Consider the following 23,545-nt stretch of genomic DNA (forward strand, 5'->3'; position numbering starts at 1 on the left):
AATGTAGAGGTAGATGCTTTAGCAAACCTTGCATCCGCAGCAGACGTGGCAAACAATACAGATGCTTCAGTCATACATCTATTTCATTCTGTTCTTGAACCTGACAAAAACGAGGTAAATTTTAATCATCTAACATGGGATTGGAGAAATGAAATTGTGGCCTTTTTACAGCACGGAACCGTGCCTAATGACAAAGGAAAGGCTTACGCGCTTCGCAAAAAAGCTGCACGATATTGTTTATATCAACGTAATCTTTATCGAAAGATGTTCGGCGGACCACTAGCAAGGTGTCTCGGCCCTTCTCAAACCGAATATGTCATGAGAGAAGTACATGAAGGACATTGTGGGAATCACGCAGGAGGACGGTCACTGGTAAGAACGTTAATTCGCACAGGATATTATTGGCCTAAGATGGAAGAAGAGGCAACCAGTTTCGTGTCCAAATGTGATAAATGTCAAAGGTACGGCAATAATATGCACAGACCAGCTGAGTTACTACATCCTGTTTTAGCCCCTTGGCCCTTTATGAAATGGGGAATGGATATCGTAGGTCCACTTCCACAAGCAAAAGGTCAGGTAAAATTTCTACTTGTACTTACAGATTATTTCACTAAATGGGTAGAAACAGGGGCATTTAAACAGGTACAAGAAAAAGAAGTTAAATACTTCATATGGCGAAATATAATATGCCGCTTTGGAGTACCAAAGGAGATCGTATGTGACAATGGACCACAATTCATTGGAGCACAAGTTACAGAATTTCTTCGAAGTTGGCAGATCAAAAGAATAACATCTACGCCATATCATCCAGTGGGGAATGGACAAGCGGAATCAACTAACAAAGTTATTATCAATAACTTGAAAAAGAGGTTACAAGATTCAAAAGGTAATTGGCCTGAGGTGTTACCCGGAGTACTATGGGCTTATCGTACAATGACCAAAACAGGCACTGGAGAAACACCATTTTCGATGGTTTATGGTACGGAAGCCTTAATACCAGTTGAAATAGGTGAGCCAAGCACACGGTACGATCAGGCAACGGAGGAATCCAATAATGAAGAGATGCGGGTTAGCCTAGATTTACTTGAAGGAAGAAGAGAAGCTGCTTTGATAAGGATGGCAGCACAAAAGCAAGTAATAGAACGATATTACAACAGGAAAGCACGCCTCAGATTTTTCAAAATTGGGGACTTTGTGCTTAAAACGGTGTTCCAATCTACAAAAGTTGTTAACTCAGGAAAGCTAAGTCCAACATGGGAAGGACCATACAAAGTCCGTGGCATTGCGGGAAAAGGAGCATACCAGTTGGAAACAATGGATGGTAAAGTTTTACCCTCACATTGGAATGCTGTCCACTTAAAAAGATATTACTTTTAAGAAAGTACCTACGGTCAGGTATCATCATGTAAAAATTCTTCTCTTGGTTTATTAATATTTTACTAACGATTTTAGATGCTAGGCTAAATATCCTAACTCGTGCCAAATGATGAGTCACAACCTGCAAGGCAAAATGGAGTATGCTTAAATTCCTAGCCCAGGGTTACAATTAATCTGATGGAAATACACACGAGTTAGGCAGTCTTCATCTATAATCACACCGTCGAGTCCCGTATATCTTTCTGTTTCAGGAAAAGGGCCAAAGTAAAAGAAATAAACAAGTGCTCGAGGCTTCATACTTCACCGCTCAAACACTTGGGGGACTACATATTATACACAGATAAGTGCAAAGAAACAGATACGAGTATCGAATAAAAATCGGCCACAAAGAAGCAAGTGTTGAGAAGAAGTTACGAAGTCTTCAGCATTCATGAGAACAACAGAGTCATCTCTCAAACTCATAAACAAAGTCACCTCTCAAACCCTTCTTAACATGTAAAGATAGGGTCATGACTATGTACTGAAACAGGTTATAAAAAAAACCTTGTTTAGTTTATGTTATTTACAAATCTGTTACAAGAAAAACAGTTACGAGAAAAGTTGTAGATGTATTGTAATACATGTAACAGTCAAACACTTGTTAAAAGTTTATGAATGAAAACTTGCCAAAGTTGTTTCATACAAAACGTGTGTTTTCCTATTACTTTCATCGTATTTTAACACCATTATGAAGTTGAGACGTCTTCTTCATTAAGTGTCGATAAAATAAAAGGGCCCTCTTTTATAAGCCTCATGTCAATAAGTCATGGGAAGAATCATAAAGCATTTTCAAAGGATAAAAATGCTAAACTATTCTATAAGTCCTAAATAAGTAAAGAAAAGGCAAGAGTAGAACACATTGAAGTACTAATAAAACTTCTTGATATAATTAAAAAGACTAAGTAGAAACTTAGTCAATAAAAGTTTATACAAGTGCCCCATTATGATAACTGGGGACTTTCACCAAAAAATCCTAAAAATAAACTAAGGGATAAAACCATCATTCAATTGAGGGGGTTGTCACGGAAGCTTCAACTTCCACAGACTGGGTTGTAGAAGTTTCACCCTCTGAAGCTGGAATAGCAACATTTTCAGGAACTTCAAGGGCAGGAGAAGGAGTATCAGTAGACTGTTGGCTTTTCTCGATGGTATCTATGACTTTGGCCAGTTCAAGACTGCAAGTCAAAACCCTCTTGAGCAGCTTCCGTCAAAGCATCACGACGAGAATTCAGAAAAGCCCAACTCACTTCTATGTTAAAATTTTCCTCTAGAAGTCCATATTCCTTTTCCCACATAGCAAGATCGTTTTTTAAAATTTGATTTTCAGCTAAATGGGAATCAAGGGAAGCTTCAAGAGAAGCATGAGAACTCTTCAAGGCTTGAATCTCGTCAGAAGAAGTCTGTAAGTCAGCCTGAGCTTGAGTCAAGCTTTGCACTAACTCTCCTGCATATTCTTCCTTTTTAGCCAAAAGTGCCTTCAGCTCTCTAACTTCTTCACTAGCTCTGGATAATTGTTCTGACAAAGAGCATTCCAAAAGCTCTTTGTCTCTTTTCAACTGGCTTGAAGAGGCTTTGATTGTTGCCAGTTCAGAAGTTAAACCACGGTTTTGCTGCTCTAGGAGGTTTTTATCTTCTTGCAACTCTTCTATAGTCCCTTGAGCATTTTCGAACTGCTCCTTCCAGTTGGTTGCTTCAAGTTGGGCTCCCCTAGCTATTTCCTCAGCCTCGTGGACAGACTTTTCAGACTCACGAGCTTTTCTTTCCAGTAAGGAAATTCTTCTCATTAATTCCGTGCTAATAAGGTTAGCCTACAGAGGTAAGTCATGGAAATGAGAAATTGAAGATAATTTAAAAAAGAAAGAGAAAAAAAAACTTGTTGGTAGAAATACATTCAAAGTAGAATGAACTACGTCGTTCATCAAAGTTAAGCAGCTATGGCTCTCCATCTTCTTCTTCTCGATATCTCCAATTAGAGGTTCGAGCCAAACATCGGCTCTACCGGTCTTCCTCAGGAGGCTATGATTGGCAGGAACCTCCAAAGTAACACTTCTCATTGTCATATTTCCGTTGCTAGAACCTGTCTCTGTATGATGAACAGAGGGAAGAGGAGCAGCGGAAGGAATGGAGGGAAAAGATGTAGAAACCAACACCGGAGCAGAAGCAGGTGCGGTTGAAGCAGCCAAGGGAACAGATATAGGAGCAGTAGAAATTGGCAAACAAATGGAAGTTCTTAAAGCTGGTAAAGAAACACTTACGGCTGGCAGAGGAATGGAGGAAATAGGAACAAATGAGGAAAGATGAGCTTCATCAAAAACAGGTCCGAGCTCGCCACTCCCGAAACCACTGTCAAAAAGGTGCTGAATTAACTCATTATTATTTCTTGGTTCGGCATCCTCATCAGATTGAATCAAAACAGGCTCGGTGGCGGAGGTACGAGCATGAGTGTTTTCAATTTCATTATCAATGATTATTCGTCTCCTGGCCCTTGGCCTGGTAATTAGGGAGGTACCCTCCTCTTCTTCTTCAGAACTTTCCTTTGTAGCTTTTCTTTTAGGCAGCAAGGCTCGAGCCTTATCTAAATCCAGAGCAGCATTCGCAGACATGCGAATGACCATAGCTACTTCAGCTGTCATTCCTCTAATGCCAAATCCTGATTAAAGAATGGATATACATGATTAAAGTTGAGGAAAAAGTGCTTAACATGTAAAACAAATTTTTTTTTTAAAAAAAGGGGGGGATACCATGTGTTTTGACTTTCCAGCCATGTAAAAAAGAAATTGATTTCCAAGTTCTCTGCTCCCTAGTAGCAATCTTCAAAAGTGAGTCTACCCAACCACGAAAGTTGGGAATAGGTTCCACATCTCCCATGGTTGCTACAAAAAACCAAGAAGGGACGAGGTTAAAAACAACATTCTTTTGAAATTCTCAAAAGTAGGTACGGTAAATAAGAGGAAACTTACGTTCAAAATTCCACTTCTCAGGAAAGGGAATATTTGTTTCGCCAATCAAATCCGCTGTACGGACAGCAACGTAACGGATATACCATCCACGATCTTTGTCATCCTCAGGGTTTACCAAAACTTTTTTGCTCCTTGCAGTTAAGGTGAAAACCCCATGGCGTATTAAGTTGGGATGGTATAGATGAATGAGATGAGAAAAGGTGAAATTGACATTGGCCTTGGATGATAAATATCTCAAACAAGCCACTGTTCTCCACACCAATGGACCAATTTGGGCCAAACAAATGGTAAAGAAACGACAAAAATCGAGAATAACTGGGTCAATCGGAGGATTAAAACCTAAAGTGAAGGGGTAAGTGTAAACAGAAGAATACCCATTTCTAAAAGAGGAAATTCTTTGATTTGGGGAAGGAATTGACATTCGGAGACTATCCTTCCAGTTACAATCTCTTCTTATGGTGGGGATTGTAAGCTCGGTTACTAATGTTGGGTAAGTATCGACTCTTTCTAAATTTTTAATTTGTTTTTGAAGAGACGTTTTGTCACTTTCAAAAGACAAATCGCCGGGAACTATATCATCAACTGAGGGTTCTTGAGAAGTATCAAGAATTTCCCTACTTTTAGAAGAAGGGGCTTTTGGGATAAAACTCCTTGAAGAAGAACCAGAGGAACCGCCTCGCGTTGATTCTAACCCTGTTCGAAGCCTACTTCCTCCGCCTCTTCTGTGTCTAACAGGGGCGTTGGGGAACTGATCTAGAATTGGAACTTTTTTATGGTTAGGGTTTGAAGAAGACATTGTTAAGAAGAAAGTATGTGCTGAAGATTTGTGAAGAAGACAAAGGAAGACAAAGTTATGTGTAAAATGGGAACCGTCAACTTTTTAAGTATAATGATGAAAAGCCTATAATAAAGGCAGCTATCACTTCGTAAATAGTGAGAATGAAGAAGTCTCGAAGAAGGGTATGAATAGCGGAATCAATTATAAAATGACACATGGACAGAACATTAAATGGAAAAGACTGCTGAGACGTTAGTACTGTCATGAGCATTAATTGTGGCAAAAGTTCTTTTTACGTGAAGATCCACTTCCCAATTATTTAATTGATAAAAAAAAATGGAAAGTGGGGGGACTATCTGTATTGGAAAAAAAACTGAATTTATACTAAAAATGATGTGGCATGACACGTGGATTAGTTGAATGGTCAAAGAACAACAATTGACTAAGAGGCACGATGAAAACAACCACGGGAAGAAGAATTTAAATAAGCACGAGACGACGTATAGATACGAGTCTCGTACCAATTTAAATTATTTACAGCCAACGGATTAGAAGGCATTGAAAGCAAGGATCAGATGACAGAAAGGAGTCCAAATTCATTATTAAATGTCTGATACGTTATAAAGTTGGTATTTAATAGGAATGATTGTATAACGGCTTATTTAATGTCATTTATTGCTCATGATTATATCATTAAAGCTGAGGCTTTATTCCTTTACCTAGAATGATCTATAAAAGGAAGAAGTATCATCATTTGTAAGGACACGGAATACTATTGAGAATTCATTGGAATACTTAACTATTTACCTTCTACCATTGTTCTTAAAAGTATTTTATTTTTTGTTTCATGATTATCAGTAACCCGAATTTCTCTTTTAGCTTTGACCAAGGACTCAGATTTTTGGTGAAACACCAACAAGGGTTGTGATGGAGTGGTAAGTACTCCTTCATCCTTAACCAGAGGTCTCGAGTTCGAGATCCTGGGTATGGAGTCGCCTTTGTTAGGAGCGTTTTACCCCAATGTGGGACTTCCCGTCGCGAAGCATGTATCTAAGATATTAAAACACAATCTTTATAAAATAAAACATTACACTAAACCATGCAAAATGAGAGTATAACTTATCTTATATGAAGAGTTCATAGGAATACGAAGATTTTGGTTATTGTTATGTTTCTTCATTTATGAAGTTAGCTAGAGTGCCTTAAGAATGAAGTTCACACGGCAATGTGTTTTAAAAGACTAGTAGAAAACAAGAAAAGGAAAAAAAAGTTGTATTACGTTCGACTAAAATTTAATATAAGGCTCTAATAAGTAACATAATTTTCTTTGTATATTTCGGTAACACAACTAGTCCCGAATTTTAAATCCAAATTTATAATGTGACTCGCCAATACTTGCTAGTTTTTTACTTATTTATTTATGAGCCGGGAAAATCAAGTAAAAAAAGCAAAAACTGAAACTACTGTTGCTTCAATTTTATTTTATAAAAGGTTTATTAACAGAAAATATTAGGCAGTGGTTGAAGTGAGTATCATATCAAACTCAAAAAATTGAATACTCGAAGTAATTAAATACGTGAAAATTGTGAATTTCTTTTACCCCAAATAAAAAATATTAAAAATGAAATTATATAAATAGAGCAAAATTAAACTCGCGGCAGTCCGTAAGACAAGCCTAAAATTATATTATGCGTCAATATCGTTCCTTAGTAGATCTCTCTAGAACCCTAAAAAACCCTAGGTCTCTTAAACCCTTTTAATACCTCCGTTTCCACTGAGCCAAACGCGAATCATCAGCTCCCAATGGCTGCTCTATCTAGGCTTCAGAAGACCTCACTCCAAAATCTCATTCACCGCCATCTCCTCCGCCCCGTACCCACTTCTTTTGCGGCGGCCGCCACTATCCAGCCGCTTAACATTTCCCCTGAATCTCAACCCTCGCAGTGTTTTGATTTACATCATTTAAAGTCGATTTTGGCTGAACATTTTTCTGATAAGAACAAGTTGAGCTCAAATGCTACTGAATTTGTTCTGAATTGTAATTTTCCTATTGGTATTTCTGCTTTGCCTTCATTTGATTTGTCCCTGATGGAGCTACGTGGCAGCCGTTCGACCAGTAGTAAGAACAGTCGTGATCTAGAGGAAGACGATGACGAAGATGATTTTGATGATGAAGATAGTGATGCGCCTATGGACTTTGATGATATGGATGACGAGTTTGGAAGCGAAAGTGATTCGGGTGATGATGACGAAGACTATGGCCGCGGCGGCCGTGGTGGTGGTTCTCGCGGTGGTGCTGCTTATACAGCGTGAAATTTGGACCAAGTCCACTTTGCTTTGTCCTTCTAATATGCTAATTTCACCTTAATTTTGTTTTCCTGAGCAATGAAATTATTTGGTCTTACCTGTGAAGCTTTTTGTAATCGTTTTATAGTGGAAAACATATTCAATCACTCTGTTTTTCGGTATCTCTGTTCTATAGTATTTCACCTAATTACTCTCTCATAATCAAACCGTCGCGGTTGTAAAAATATTATTTGTTCAGCGTGCTGATTGGAAATGCTAGCAATACAAAATTAGGATGTCAAATATAACATGTAACTCATCCAAACCGTCCAAAATTTGGGTAGGTTGGAGTTGAAAATAATTCATTCATGGACCCATTTGAGTTGAAATCTTGTTGGCTGTGTACGCTGTTCAAATTATCTAGTAGGAGCAACTTTTGTGGAAAAAAGTACTAAAAGGTTTCTAGGCTAGTAGCAGATCATGTATATTTTGATGATATATGTATAGAAGATGAGGGCAAGTACGTAGTTATAAGTCAGTTTTAAAAAGAATAGAAGGCTGTGGTAAATTAGTTATTAAAAGAAAAAGCTTTACATAAGATGTAATTGCTCCGAAATTCCCAACAGGTGATCCTGCAGGGATTTTTGTTGTTAAACATCAGCGCAAATGCTTTTCGATACGGTAAAGTAACACTGGCAAACATTTGCTCTTTCAATGCAGAAAAGTGACACTAGTTAACCAGAATGCTCTTTAGTAGTTGGGCATTCCATTCTTGCCTACCGAGGTTGCTCGGAGATCAATATCCTTACCTTATATCCATACATAAATTAGCTGCGGGATTGGTTTGTACAATGTTCTAGTGTGCGCCGATGGTGTACTTTCATAAAGATCTTGGATGAATTCATAGGTTATGATCTTAACAAGCCAACGTATAATATTGTATTGATTCAAATAGGAAGGTCGGGTACACTTTCCTTTCAATTTCTCCCTTGTAGCCGTAACTCAAATTCGCACAAGTGTATCCACGCTGTTTGATTCAAAAGATATCGGAACTTTTTTGAATAAATCAATCAAAGAAAATGAAGAAGTAAATCTTAGATGAATAAAATAATCTCTAGAGCCAAGGACATACAGGAGGATACAGAGGATAAGATTTCTTTATCTTGTCAAGACGAACCCTCAAACAATTATAACTAGGGGTGGGCATAATACCCACCGAACCGAAAAAACTGGTCGAACCGAAAAATTCGGTTTATTCGGTTTCAGTTTTCGGTTTATTCGGTTGGTTTGTGGTTTATAATTTGAAAAAATTTGGTGTTCGGTTCGGTGGACGGTTTTAATAGTTCGATTTTCAATTAAACCGAAAAACCAAAAACCATATTTCGGACCTCTGCAATAAGTAGCTGACGCCTGACGGTGAGAAATCCAAAAGAAAAATGCAACTTGCCAAGGGCAATGTTTCGTACATGGGGTACAAAATTTTGATGAGAATTTTGCATTTGCTGGGAAAGAATGAAAAGTAGCGATTTCCTTTAGTTTAACTGAAGAAGATGAAGACAGAGAAAGAGTAGCCATTCTTTTGATAATTTGCGAAAAATTTAAATGTTAGTTTATTTTTGGTATATTACGGAGGAATTTGCCCTTGAGCAGATAAGAATTTCGCACATAGCTAATTTTCCATTAGTTCCCGCCACCGTCTGGTGGCTTCTCTCATGGCCTCACACCTAAATTATCCTCCGGACATTTTTATTTTTGGAAATTTCATACGTTTATCAAAAAAATTGTTAATCTATTTGTACATAGTAATCTGTTTTCGTATACCCCAGAAGTTACATAGTAATCTATTTTTGTTGTTTCATACTATTTTTGCCATGGCTTGAAACGAAAATCGAACCGAACATGAATAAACCGAACCGAATCGAAATTATTATGGTTCGGTTTTGGTTATTAAAATCACAAACCGAAAACCGAATTGACCGAACCAAAATTCTAAAAAACCGAACCGAACCGACCGATGCCCTCCCCTAATCATAATATCAATCGTTTTTGTAAGCAAGAGTTATAGCAAGTGTTATAAGTTAGAAAAAATATCCAGAGAGCTTACAAGGTTGTTTTGCACTCTTTATATAGGGGACAAATCTCTTTTAAGCCCTAAAAGACAAATCATAGGGAATATTTGAAAGAATATTTCTAATGTCCCCTTAATGAGCCTACACTGCTGCGAACATCGTGCAGCCTCTTGTTCGCTTGTAGGTCGTCCTCTGCAGGATGTTGAGCTACGAGGATCTCGTCGTTTGTTGTACTCATCAATGGTCGTGATTGTCCAAATTTGAACCCATACAGTTAGTCCCTCCGCTTGTCGAGGTTGCAACTTGGTGCATCCTCGATAAGCAGATACCACGCGTTCTTATGGAGAAATTTGATCCCTCGAGGTGTTTCGGCTTGGCCAATAATGGGTATTTACCGGGAAATGACATCATCTCCACGTGCGTCATCATTATGCGCGTTTTCGAGACAGGGGTTGATGGCTTGTCGCTTCGATTTTGGTGCTCCAACTGCAGCCTTTCGCTTCGATTCTGGCGCCACCCAATCCTATAAATAGGTGGAGGGTTTGTTTTTTCAAAAACTCTTGGCCATTTCACTTCCGGTTATCCTTCCTCATCTTTCCTGCATTCGTTCTTACGGTTTTCTGTTTCTTCTTCTTTGATTCTTCATCTACAACTTTCTTTGTTGCTCTAACATATTTCCGATCAAAGCGATCCCTAGAACACATCGATCTCATGAAGGAGTTTCTGAGGCTGACCCGTTGTCCGTGGCATTCCCCTCCGGCGGTGAGGACATAGTGGTGGAAGAGGGGGCAACTTTCCCACCGTGGAGGAATTGCTGCCGAGACACCCCAAATCTCGGAGTGACTTCCTCAAAGATCCTTGTCGCGCCCCCTTTTTCTCGCGAAATCGGGTTTATGACATTTGGGAGGACAACTCGTTCCCTTTCGGGAATTGGGTTTGAATTGAAGAGTCGCCACCTAATGATTTAAGTGCATTAAGACACTAAGAAAGGTTTGATTTGAACAACCAGAGATTGGGTAAGGGCTTGAAATTATCCCGCACCCCTCAAGATCTACTAGTGTGGTTCCCGGCCAAACCATTGTTGTGACTTTAGGTACAAATAATACGTAGGCAAATAAGAACTTCAAACAAGAGGGGATTTTCACGTAATGGTTACAAAATAGGTAAAGTTACAAGAACTAAAAGAAAAGCTGATTTTTTTAAGAAAATAGTTTGAAATTTGAGAATAAACAACGAAACAAGTAAATAAAGGAAAAGGGATCCTAGGTTTGTAAATAATATGGATCACCCCACACAACATCCGGTAATCACTCCTCAATGAGGGGCTACACGAGATGTTATTGCGTGGTCATCATATCCATATCTACCCTTTCCCACCCCGTTGAGGTATTAAAGCGCGGAATGGTCTCGTTTACTTATTGCATGCTATTACCCCCCCCCCAATACTATCAGTCCCGGAGGCATTTAGGACTACTAATCCTAAAGGGGAGGGATATTGAGCTTACTTGTGATTTCAAAAAGGTAAAAATACTAAGGCGACAAACAAAACATATATGGCAAGTAAGGGGAAGCATATAAACAAATGAAAAGGCTCAAACAGACCTCCTTTAAGCAGAGAAAAGCAAGTAGTTAGCATGACTTACATATACTGTTTAGGGTCTGATTAAACTTAAAGGATCGAGGCAGACTGATTTATTACATAGTTCAGATAAGAAACTCGAATCAGGCCTGCCTGCTGGTTGTAGCATATAAAATCTGATTCAGTTTATTAACTTTCACCCTATGGCTTGCCTAAGTGTTAGACGAAGACCCTATAGGCATGATATCTATGGATTCCAGAAACAATGAAGTAAACATGAATACATACTGATTTAAGAAAAATAGTTTGTTATTAAAGAAAGGCGAGTTTTAGCAAAAGAGCATGCGTCATTGTTACTGGTTTTAGACTTATAAGCGAGTGAAGCGGTTCAGATTCGATTAAAGCTCCTATAGGCATGCTTTCTATGTGTTGTCGATTTTGGACACTTTTACAAAACATAGCAAAAAATGCAGAAATTCTATAGGCATGACATCTAGATGCTGAATTTCATTTAAAGCCTATGAACATGATATCTAATTGCGGTTGATTATTTAAGACCTATAAACATGTTTGCCTATGAGGAATGCATATGCAAGATTTAGAAAGAACCTATAGGCAGGATATCTATATGATATGCAGAAATTCAGAAATTCTTATAGGCAGGATATCTATATGATATGCAAAAATTCAGAAATAACTTATAGGCATGGTATCTATATGGGAATGCAAGAATTCATAAACTCCTATAGGCAGGTTATCTACCCCTTTTTGCATACATAGTTACCCTTCCCTTTTCACTAGCCATCCCCGAGAGTTTTATTACAAAGTTATTACTGCCCAGAAAGAGTAAAGTAAAAAAAAATACAATTAGAAAAAGAACAACCAAGGAGAGCCTGATTCAGACTCCCTGTCTGAAGTATGAAGTAAACCAACTCCAAGAGATCTTATTTCAAAGCCTTTCTCCTATTTGGATGTGTCAGAGTTCCCTAAGAGCCTCATATGGACTCCGGGCAGTGCTCACACCAAAATGCATTATAGATGAAGAGATAGTGCAGTGTTGAAGGGTCAGCCCTCAAGTGTCCAAGTTCAAAGGGAACTCAAGGTCCCAAGACAAGGCTCACAAGACGGGGGCAACAGTTAGAGACTAAGAGAGGGTGCAAGTGCAGAATTCTGAAAAGGGGAAAGAGGAAGGGAAGCAGTTTACATTAATACACATAGGGGCATTGGGAATGGGGAGGTGGTAAGGAGGCAAGGACAGGCTAGTGGGCATACCCAGCAGTGGGAAATGCTGACACACCCATAAGCCTGTTAGAATACATTGTTTAGAGGTTAGGATCCTCTAAGGGATCAAGTTCAATCCATAGACAATAACTTGCATATTGCCATGTTTTAAACTGTAACTCAAAGCACATAGAAGGGAAATAGGGAGAGATGATTCATAGCAGAAACAGGCAGTAGGACATAAGCATACTAATTTAAATGTTGTACTCTACAGAAAGCAGTAAAGTAGACATGTGTACAAAGACTATAAATAAACACATTGTTGTGGTGCTGAAGCTTAAATCAGGACATACCAGTTTCAAAGTAAACAAAGAAAGAAAGCAGCAGGTCTTGTAAACAAGCCACAATGCAGACAAGAAGAGAAAGTTATTGTGAGAGAGTATGAGTTCAGAAGGATTCTGATGTCCTCTTTGTGAAAAAGGGTCGTGCCTTTTATAGTGTGAAAATCATGAAGAAATAAGGTAAGAAAATAGTCAAGGAACTGATTGTCGATCAATTACACAAGACTTCCCTTAATTAAGGGATTCAGATTCAAACGGGTAGAAATAATTTAAGGAAAGAAAAATGAATAAGCACTTTTGTGCACAACATGTAATTAAGGGTAAATACATAAAAGTTATTTAAGGACAGAATTTCTGAAATACGCGGTTGCACAAACAAGGCAAGAAAATCAATTAACAGCCAGTAAATCAAAGGTCAGGGATCTTGTATGAATGAACCGAGTCAAAAAGATGAGAAAGGTTTTTTAACTTAAGGGAAATCAGCAAACAATGGAAAAGGAATCAATCAGACCCATTTAGAAGGAATTTGAATCAATCACGAGTTGAAAGCCTTTTTAGAGGAAGATTCATCACATATAAAGAGCACACAAACATGTTGACTTGAAAGAAAATGTTGTGCCATTGCAAAAATCAATAGAAAAATCCAGTGAAGATAGAGTTTTAGAAGAGTTTAGCCAAATGTCAGAATCATATGCAAACACGGATGTCCAAACTCGGTTCAGAGACTCGAAGTTGGTCTGAAAGAGTTAGGGGTTCTAAAATAAAAACCCTAGTTCAATTAAATCACATAATCAAACTTGGCAGAACCCCCGAATTCTAGGGTTTCCACCTTGAATCAAGTGCAGAGATGAGAAGGCAAGTAATCGAAACAAGCTCAGAGGTTTCAGTTCTATGAAACCTCTTGCATGCTTCTTTCAGCAGTAGAAACTCATGAGAAAACAATGATAGCAAGTAACATGCAGAACATAGTAACAGAATTCTAAGAAAAATAGAGTAGAAGAAGCTAATACGAAACATAATAGAAAAGACTGATAAGAACAGTAGAAGAAGCATGCTAAGAAATTTTAGAACAAACTATAAATAGAGCTCAGTAAAAGGAACTTAATAAGGAAACTTAAGAACTTAGTAAGAAAATATAGTAGGAGAAACATATCAGAACACAGTAGAAAAAGCATACAGTAGAAAAGCATATGAGAACATAGTATAGGAAAATACAGCAGAAAAAGCACGTAAGAACATGGTAGAAGAAAATACAAGAACCCAGTAGAAGAAAATACATATAAAAGGAAAAAGAAAGTTAGAAAGAACTTAAATACTTTCATAAAACCTTAGATCAGAAAAGAAAGATTTTCAAAGTAGTTTTTTGAAAGAAAATTCAGGAAAACGTTTAAGGCATTAAAGAAAGCATGGATCTGGAACAGATCTAAGGAAATCGGAAAAACCTCGAAGGGTTAGGTTTTCAGAAGAACCCTAGAAATGAGAAAGGCTTTGAAAAGTCACCGATCTGAGTCGGAAAGATCAGGATCAAGCTCAAACAACCATGGTACGCCGGAGCAAGGCTGGAGATGGTCGTGGAACCTCGAATCGACAGAGGTATGGGTACAAACCTTCAAGGTCAAGCCTTGAATCTTCATAGATCAGGTGTGTAAAAGCAACAGGAGGTAGGTATAAGACTCCCATAGCCCTGGAAGCCATGGTTTCCGGTGGCTTTCAGGGTGGAAGCGGTAAGAGGCGGCTAGGGTTTTGAGAAGACTCGAGAGAGTTTGAGAGAGTGAAGGGTTTCAGAGGTGGCGGGTAGGTGAAAATAACTTAGGGTTAGTGGGGTTGGTGAATTAAAAAAAGGAAATGAGAGAATGTGGTTGTTGATCATTTTGATCAACGGCCTGGATTAAACAGGGAGCCGGACAGGTTGGATTTAATTAGGTCAAGGGTGGGTAATTTTAGGAATTGGGCTGGGGTTCAATTGGGTTTAATTGGGATAGAATTTAGGCTAAAATTGAAATAAGTAAGGCTAGTATTTAAATAGCCACTTTTCCCTTATTTATTTTATAAAAAATAGTAAAATAATTTCTGGAAACAAATTAAAGGTACTAAATTAATTAATAATATATAAATATTAAATTAAAAATACTTGAATTAATTTTATAATTATAAACGTAATTAAATCTTAAAATAGGCTAATATTGCAATTATACGCAATTTGGCTTTAAAAATACTAAATAAATTTGTAAAAATGTGCAAACATCATACTAGCTATATTTTAGTATAAATATTAGAGTCCAATAAATTAATTACCAAAATTATAATTTTAGGGATAATTATTGGGTTTTTCTTGATAAAACAAGACAGTAAATTGATTTAAAAATCTTTTTAAAAAATGGTATACTTATATATGCATATACATGCTATTTGAAAGGCATTTTGCATATAAAAAATACAGGAAAAAATTAGTTATCAACAGCTGCCCCCTCTTTACCCGGGAAGGATGAAAGAGTTGTCGGGTAAAGATATGATGGCCAATTTGACCGAACGGAATGGTTTGAAGAATTTGACCGAGCTCTGGCTCCTGAGATGCCTACATATCCTTGGTCTTACAAGAATTAGGCCATATGTAGTTCAGGATCCGTCGGCAGAATATGCCGATGGAGATTTTTCAAGACGGACGCAATATTTGGTTTGAGATGGATGGTTAAAGTCAAACAGGGCTACGGGAACTGGAGCAGGATTGCTCCTGCTGAGACGGTCGTTGCTCACCGGTTTACTTGCAAATAAGCAATACAAGTGTATATTATGCGGAAATTTAAACGTGATTCAAGTTCCCGTCGGACCATGAATGTTGTCTTTGGACGGTTAGGATGGTGTCCTCAGACCATGACGTCCTGAGCCATGAAGCGTATAATAAGGGATTTGCCGGCTATGAAATGATGCTCTCGGGCTATGAGAATGATGCCTCTGAACTATGACGCCTTTGAATAATGATATGCAAAAGATAAAAGAGGTCCTCAGGCCATGACATGGCGTTCTCGGGCTATGAAAATGGCGCCTCCAAACAATGACGCCTTTAGATAGATTGACGATCTTTCAGCCCATGAGATGTAGAAGGTGGTGATCTTTCAGCCGATGCAAGATGTAAATGAAGTGGCGATCTTTCAGCCGATGCAATATGTAAATAAAGTGGAGATATTTTAGCCATGCAAGATGTAAGTGAAGTGGCGATCTTTCAGCCGATGCAAGATGTAAATGAAGTGGCGATACTTCATCCGTGCAAGATGTAGATGAAGTAGTGATCTTTCAGCCGATGCAATATGTAAATGAAGTGGTGATCTTTTAGCCATGCAGAATGTAAATAAAGTGGCAATATTTCAGCCATGCAGATGGAGGTACAACTTAACCTCGGAAGGCAGAATGGTAGCCTTATGCAATGCAGGGAATGCAGATAGAGACAGAGCTTAGTCTTGGAAGGCAGAATGGTGGCCTTATGCAATGCAGAGAATGCAAATAGAGACAAAGCTTAGTCTTGGAAGGCAGAATGGTAGCCTTATGCAATGCAGAGAATACAGATGGAGACAGAGCTTAGTCTCGGAAGGCAGAATGGTAGCCTTATGCAATGCAGGAAATGCGGGTGGAGGTAGAGCTGAACCTCGGAAGGCAGAATGGTAGCCTTATGCAGGAAGTAAAAATGGCAAATGGCAATAGAGTTTTCTTTGCTGATAGCGGATTGCGGTATCGTGATTGCTGGGGATATTGTGCCTGCTGGGGACACTGTTGTGTGCGGATAGCAGTTGCGAGCAAGTGCAACGGTTTGTAGAGTTGTATTCCTGAACTTTGTGAGTGAGCGTATAGTATATTTGATGGTTTTGCAACTCAAGTACCTACATCCAAAGAAAAAATTGTGAGTTTGTAAAGGGGGAAATGTTAGTTCGTATCCCCGCTGGCTTTGCTTGACCTGCTCGGCTTTGATCCGGTGATACTGTATATATCACCGGGGTAGCATTGCTAAACAAGGCAATTTTAGTAATAAACATGCATGATTTAGTAAAAGCATAACATAAGTACAAATTTAAGAATAATTTTCTTTAGATGAACCGACGACTGCGACGTGGTTCAAGACATTGCAACTTCTCTTGCTTTGAGGGTCCTTCTCAAAATTCTTCCCCAGTTTACTGGGTTGCTGCTTTTGATGGATGTTAATGATAAATGGCTAGAATCAACTTCGGAATTTTGAGGGTCCTCCTCAAAATTCTGCCCCAGTTTCCAATAGCGGGGGAAATGAAAATTTTATTGAATCGTGACCGAACCTATAGGGCTGCCTATGTATCCCCTCTTAAACGGGAATCAGTTCAGGCGTAGTTCAAATTACATCATAAAAGAAAGCATAAAGGTTACACATAGTATCGCTTGACTGCGTCTGAATTGATCGGCTTTGGCCAAACTTCCCCGTCCATTTCTGCAAGTATGAGGGCTCCTCTTGTTAGAACCCGGTGAATCATATATGGACCCTGCCAATTGGGAGAGAATTTCCCTTTGGCTTCATCTTGATGCGGCAAAATCTTCTTTAATACCAGCTGCCCTGGTGTGAAATGTCTTGGCTTGACTATTTTGTTGAAGGCTCTGGATATTTTGTTCTGATAAAGCTGACCATGGAAAACTGCATTCATTCTCTTTCTGTCTATAAGAGCTAGCTGTTCACAATGACTCTTCACCCATTCTGCATCGTCGAGCTCAGCTTCCTGTATGATCCTTATAGAGGGAATTTCTACTTCGGTGGGAATGACTGCTTCCGTACCATAAACCAACATGTAGGGGGTGTGAGAACGTGATTTTTGCCTTATGAGAATTACTCCCAAAAAATTTAAAATAAAATGGTTTGGTGTTGTTTGTGATTTATTTGTATTTTTGTCTGTGCATGTGTATTTCTACTTTAATTGAGAAAAATACAAAAATATGTGTTGCATGCACATTTAAGATTTAATTGTGCACTTAGGAATTAATTGAACCATGTTTTGTTTTTAAGAGAAAGAAAATCACAAAATAATGTATTTTTTGCATTTTTAGCATTTCATGTTCAAGTTATGTGATTTTATTTGATTGTGTGTGTTAATTGTTATTTAAAAGTTAGTAGTACTTTTGTAAATTAATTTAGTCCTATAAGCTAATTTAGGATTTTTGGAATTTTTAGTTTTATTAGTTTAAGAAAAGAAAGGCAAAATAAAAGAGTGTTAAGTCATATTTGGGCCAAATCAATTTAAAGTCCAAACAATTTTTCTTCCCCTTTGAAATTGAAACCCGAATACCCAACCCATACCCCATACCCCATCCCCGATCCGATCCGCCCCATAACCCAAACAACCACCCCCTTTCTTCATTTCATTTCCAAATCCCTAACAGAAAACCCTAAAACCACCCGCCCCCCTCTCCTCTTCATCTTCTCCAAACCACCCCCCTTCCCCCTCACCTCCATGGCTACCCTTCTTCATCTTCTTCGTCCCCATCGTCCCTCACGTCTAGTAGTAACCAAGCGACGAACAACAGACCAGGTGTCATTGCTGTTGCTTCTTTACCCCTCGTCCTAAACGACCCCTCCATCTCTAGCTCCCATGGCTTCCCTCTTTCCCCATCACCACCATCTACCCCAAGCGACCCCTCCATCTCCAAACGACCACCTCCATTCCCATCGACGAACCACCAAGCCAGCTCGACGTAAAGCTAACCAACGACCACCCTTCTCCGTCGAGCAGCAGCGAGCAGCAACACCTCCAACCTCTGTTGCAACCAGCTGTAAAACCAGCTCCAAGAACATGAAAATAGTAGTTCAAACCAGTTATTTTCAAGCACCAAACTAGCACCAACAGCCCAGCCTCCCTCGTCGTCGAAACCAAGCGACCAGTCTGCTTCTGTTATCCCCATAACCACCACGCCTAAGCTTCATCATCAACTGCTTCACGTCTTTCTCACTTCGTCGTTCACCGCCAACCAAACCAGTCCGTCGACCACGCTATCCGTCACACCCTCCATTCCAGTCAGCTCACATTTGAACACTAGGTAACCAACAGTGGTGGTACCATGAAGCTTTTCAAGATGTTAAAGACAGTGTTCGATCGAATGTTCGTCAAACGCTTCATTCTCGTGCCGAGGATCCATTTCAAGTCCCTCTTGAAGTGAATATAGTTCTTGTTGGTTTTAATGGCGACGGGGGGGCTACAGGTGCGTATGAAGGGTTCTAAGTTGAATCGATCTCTTCTGGGCTTTTGTTTTAGCTTAGGTCTTGATTAAAGCTTTAATGTCACTTCTTTGTTTGATTAGTCAATTTCATATTCTTGTACAAACAGTGACTATTCCTATAAATGTTTGCTAGCATTTTTGGTTCAAATGGTTTCATTTTTGTGTATTGTTTGCTTCCCTGCTCTTGGTTGTTCATCATATTGTTTGGTTCCCTGCTCGTTCATGTTGTCTAAGTTAATTGTGATTTTGTTCCCAATAGAGTTAGTTTATTCCCTTGTATCTGTGTGAATCAATTTCGACCTTACTAGTTCAATACAATGGTTCTGAATCATTGAATCCTTTATCTTGGTTGTAATGTTGTTTGATCTAGTTTGAGTTCAATTGATGATTGTGTTTAGTGATTTGGATCTACTTGTTTGTTCTGATATGAATCTGACTCTGTTGAAGTAATTCATGAATGTTGTTGATTAGGAGTTTGTTTAGTGAGTTTGTTTATTCAGAGTTTGTTTATTAATTGGATAATTGATTAGATGAATTGTTTATAGCTGGTATAGTTTGTTTAATTAACTTAGGAGGATTGGATATGACTGATGGGGTAGAATGGTAATTTCAGTAGTTTCAGGGCATTTTCGGGATTTTAAGTTTTTAAAAAATGATTAATTTGAGTGCTCTATCCACTAAGTACTAATAATATTAAAATAATATATTATTTAATACATAATGGGGGACAAGACATGTGGTAGTGGGAATTAATACATTGTTTAATGTAGTGGGGGACAAAGTATGCAGCAGTGGGGAATAAGGGAATTAAATAAAGAAAAGACATATGGTAGTGAGAACTAATACATTTGTTTAATATAGTGGGGGACAAGGCATGCAAGTGTGGGGAACAAAACATAATGGTATGAAAAGTTTAAAAAGGATTGATTAAAATATGTTGCCCATACCTGTTTTTGGGTTATAAATAGGGTCATTTCAAGACACAAAGGGCGGGGTTTTTGGAGAAAGAAAATCCTTTCTCTTCCAGTTTTTCTTAGAGTCTAGGTTGGATTTTTAACATTTAAAAGTTTAGTAATTTGAGAGTAAAAAACAGGCTGATTATTTCTGGGTTTTCACTTAGGCTTTAAGGGGTTTGTTGAGTTTGTTATTTTTGGTCTCCGTTGGTTGGTGTGGGTGTTGTTTCATTGAGTGTGCTGGAATCCTGTTGGTTTTCAAATCTGTCACTGGGTGTTCTGTTTACTGGTTGTTGCTGGCTATTACTGTTGCTGACCGCTCCTTCATCTTCTTGTATTTCCGTTATCCAGGTACATGTTCTACAACTCTCAAATTTAAAGGAAAGGAAGTAAAGAGTGGTTGGAATGAATTTATGAAAATAACTATTTCCTTTGTGTTTAATTTAATGTATAAGCAGTAGTTCATTTGATATTTCATAGTATGTATTGGAATGATTTTGAAATGCATAAACCAGACTGATTGAATCTATTTCTACAAACACGGAATATCAATTGTAATTAAGCTTAGTTGGTGATTACTAGTTATGAAATATACTGTATTTAATTCTTTTGTTCAGTAGTCATGAAACAGTTTCAAATAGTTTATGTCACAAAACAGGTTCAGATAGTTTATAGAAATCAGCATGTTGGTTTAATAGGGTTAGTTCTGAAATTGCGAGTTTACTTGAGTAAGTAACATCATTTTAAATAGCATTGTGAATAATGTTAGTAACTAATATTCTCAAATGTTAGTGACTGATGTTAGCCTGATGTCAGTTTTTTAAGCATTGACTCATTTCTTCGACAAGTCGTAAAAAGAGTTAAAAAAATGGCTTTGTATTACACATAGTTAATTCCAGTAGTTCAATCCATCTAATAATGTTAGTTTAAATTAATCAAAGAATAGTTAGTTTGTTTTGATATTACTGGGTGTCAATCTCGTGTTTTATTCATAATCTCAACTTTAGTGTTATTAACTAATAGAATAAGGAACGATACAATCTCTCTTGAGTAAGCTCTGTTGCAATTTTCCGTTTGCATTTGTCTGAATCTAATAAATAATAAGAGGTACGAGCTCATAAACATGTAACTAATTAGGACCTCTTCTCTTTTATTTTAGAGACGAACTTAATAGAAAAATGTAGTCACTTTAGGATTGTCCTTTTAAAATAAACGAGATGAGCCTCGCCAAATAAAACGCACAGATTGCGGGGCCCTCGATAATTGTATATATTAAAATATTTAGATTTCGGGATGGGCCGTTTAGCAAAATTTCACGGCTTCACCCAAAATAATAATACGCTAGTCGCTTTAGGCGCGCCTTTAATAATTTACTTTCTTAAACTCGGGTGCACATTTATGTGACCCAAATCCAAATCTCAACGAAGTCGAGATGTGTCGTTAATCACGGGTGCATTGATTGTGACGTGGTTTGAGATGCATTTCCATGACGTTGAAAATTCCTTTAAAAAAATAATGAATGAGACGAGCCTCGACAAACAAGAATACACAAACTGCGGGGCCCTCAACGGACAATTATTTCAAATGCTTAGATTTCGAGACAGGCCGCATAGCGAACTTTACGGCTTTTCTCAAAATAACAACGCGTTAGTATCCTTGGGTGGGTACTTAATAATGTTATCTTCCTAAACTCGGGTGCACATTTATGTGACCCAAATCCAAATCTCAACGAAGTTGGAACGCATCGAAAATTGCGGGTACATTTATGTGGCGCAATTCGAGATGCTTTCTCACGACGTTGCAATTCTTTGAAAATAATAATAATAAAAGCGGTAAACAGTTAAAACTGGCACATAGGATTCAACATGTATTAAAATCAGATAAATAAGCCGAATATGACAGTTGAGCGATCGTGCTAGAACCACGGAACTCGGGAATGCCTAACACCTTCTCCCGGGTTAACAGAATTCCATACTTAGATTTCTGGTTCGCGAACTATAATACGGAGTCAATCTTTTCCTCGATTCGGGATTCAACCGGTGACTTGGGACACCATAAATCTCCTAAGTGGTGACTCTGAATTAAATAATAAATCCCGTTTCAATTGTCCTTTAATTGGAAAATCTCCCCTCCGCGCCCTTTGCAGCGGCGCGGGTGAAAAAGGAGGTGTGACAGCTCTGGCGACTCCGCTGGGGATCAGACCCAGAATCTCTGGTTCAGGGTTCAGAATTTGAGCTTAGATAAATTATTATATTTGGTTGTTTATTATCTGATTTTTTACATGCTTGGGCATAATGTGCTAAATGCTGCTTTTACCGCTTTGATATTATCTGAACTGTATATAAACTATGCCAAAACCCTTCTCTTCTTACCTCTGGGATGAGTTTGCTGGTCGAGACTCCCTATTCTGTTAGTGTCAATACCTGAAATAAGAAAGAGGCCGGACAAGTTACAAAGTTGGACGATCCCGCGGGTCCCGGTACGTAGCCCCCTCGTCGACTCGAGTTGTCCGCTCGGGTACACAGTCTAGAACAAATACCCAGGTTATAAACCTAGAATAACTCAGCTTCATGCCGGATCCCTAGTAGGAGCGTTTGTTTGCATCACGTGCATTTGACTTTGGAGGCTCAACACAGGGGTTGAGTCTGTTTAGGACAGATGTACCAAAATGACAAAAGACCATCCTGATTCATCCTACTTGCTTCTACTTGTGCATTTATTTGCTTTAGACTTGCATGTTTATCGGCTTTTGAATATTTTGTGAAAGAGAGATAGAGGTACGAGGGTTAAAAAAATTTAAATCGTCTGCTTTGAAAACTAGTGTCCAAATATTGTCGAAACTCTGCCGAATTTTTGAGAAAATGAAAAAAAAAAAGAGAAAAAGAAAAAAGGGTTTTAGTTATGAAAATAGTCTTATTTGCCAATGAAAAAGAGTCTTTTTTCAAAAGAAGATTGTTTTATCGGCCCGAACTACGCCGGTTTGATTCTCACCGGATGTGAGATACGTAGGCAACCCTCATCGGGTCCAACCTCCCTTTTTGCAAAAATAGCCAAAAATGTCAAAATTTTAATTTTTGTCATAAATAAGTCAGGTGATGCCGTTCTTGTCAAAATATAGCCGAATGTTCCCGAAAGGGACGCCGGAAGGCTGACTTTGCGTAAACGGCCACTTTTAGTCATTTTTGGATTTTTGACCGGTTGACTCACACAGCCTTAAAATCTTCATTCTTGAAGTGCTGAAAGGCCGTATTTGCGAAATCGGGTTTTTATTTTATTTTTGAAAAAATGTGTATTAATTTTATTTTGAGTCAAATAAGTCTTAAATTTTAAACACCCTAATAAATGTGCAGAATGAGCACAAATCAGAATTTACACGTAACAATAGTGAACAAGATCCCTTTGGAGTTGCACATGTGGTGGGATGACTTGGGCGAATCAGGGCGCGACACGGTCAAGCTATACCTGGGAGACCTCATTGGGTTACTGAAGATTAATCCTAGGGGGATATCATAAAGGCTTTGGTTACATTTTTGGGACACGACCCACAATGTAGTCCCCTTCTCAGATTTCGAACTCACCCCAAAAGAGGTAGCAGGTTATAGGGACATTACTGAGGGCTAAGGCACAAATATCGGATTACTCCAAGAGCCGTCAATTCATGGATCTACTGAAGATAAGAAAGGGAGTCCCGTACGCTGAGTCGGATAAAGTTTTTCTACT

The 23,545-nt window shown here is 38.4% G+C and overlaps 1 protein-coding gene across 1 annotated transcript; it reads right to left on the minus strand.

Moving 5' to 3' along the window:
- Positions 1 to 2,416: 2,416 nt before the first annotated feature.
- Positions 2,417 to 4,870, minus strand: LOC138873243 (uncharacterized). Its single transcript, XM_070151690.1, has 5 exons — positions 4,377 to 4,870; positions 4,158 to 4,289; positions 3,306 to 4,066; positions 3,058 to 3,224; positions 2,417 to 2,591 (listed from the first exon to the last, which is right to left on the minus strand). The coding sequence occupies exons 1-5, from the start codon at positions 4,795 to 4,797 to the stop codon at positions 2,417 to 2,419; spliced, it is 1,656 nt and encodes a 551-aa protein (XP_070007791.1). The 5' UTR covers positions 4,798 to 4,870.
- Positions 4,871 to 23,545: the final 18,675 nt, after the last annotated feature.

This window comes from Nicotiana sylvestris, chromosome 7 (assembly GCF_000393655.2).
Source record: "Nicotiana sylvestris chromosome 7, ASM39365v2, whole genome shotgun sequence".
Classification (NCBI taxonomy): Eukaryota; Viridiplantae; Streptophyta; class Magnoliopsida; order Solanales; family Solanaceae; genus Nicotiana; species Nicotiana sylvestris.

What these genes read in the sequence shown, in the direction of transcription:
- LOC138873243 (XM_070151690.1), bottom strand. Translation starts at nt 4,797, where the DNA reads ATGTCAATTCCTTCCCCAAATCAAAGAATTTCCTCTTTTAGAAATGGG. An exon ending in CTGGAAAGTCAAAACACATG is followed by an intron (nt 4,067 to 4,157) that starts GTATCCCCCCCT and finishes TTCTTTAATCAG; the next exon opens with GATTTGGCATTAGAGGAATG. An exon ending in TAGTTCATTCTACTTTGAAT is followed by an intron (nt 3,225 to 3,305) that starts GTATTTCTACCA and finishes TTACCTCTGTAG; the next exon opens with GCTAACCTTATTAGCACGGA.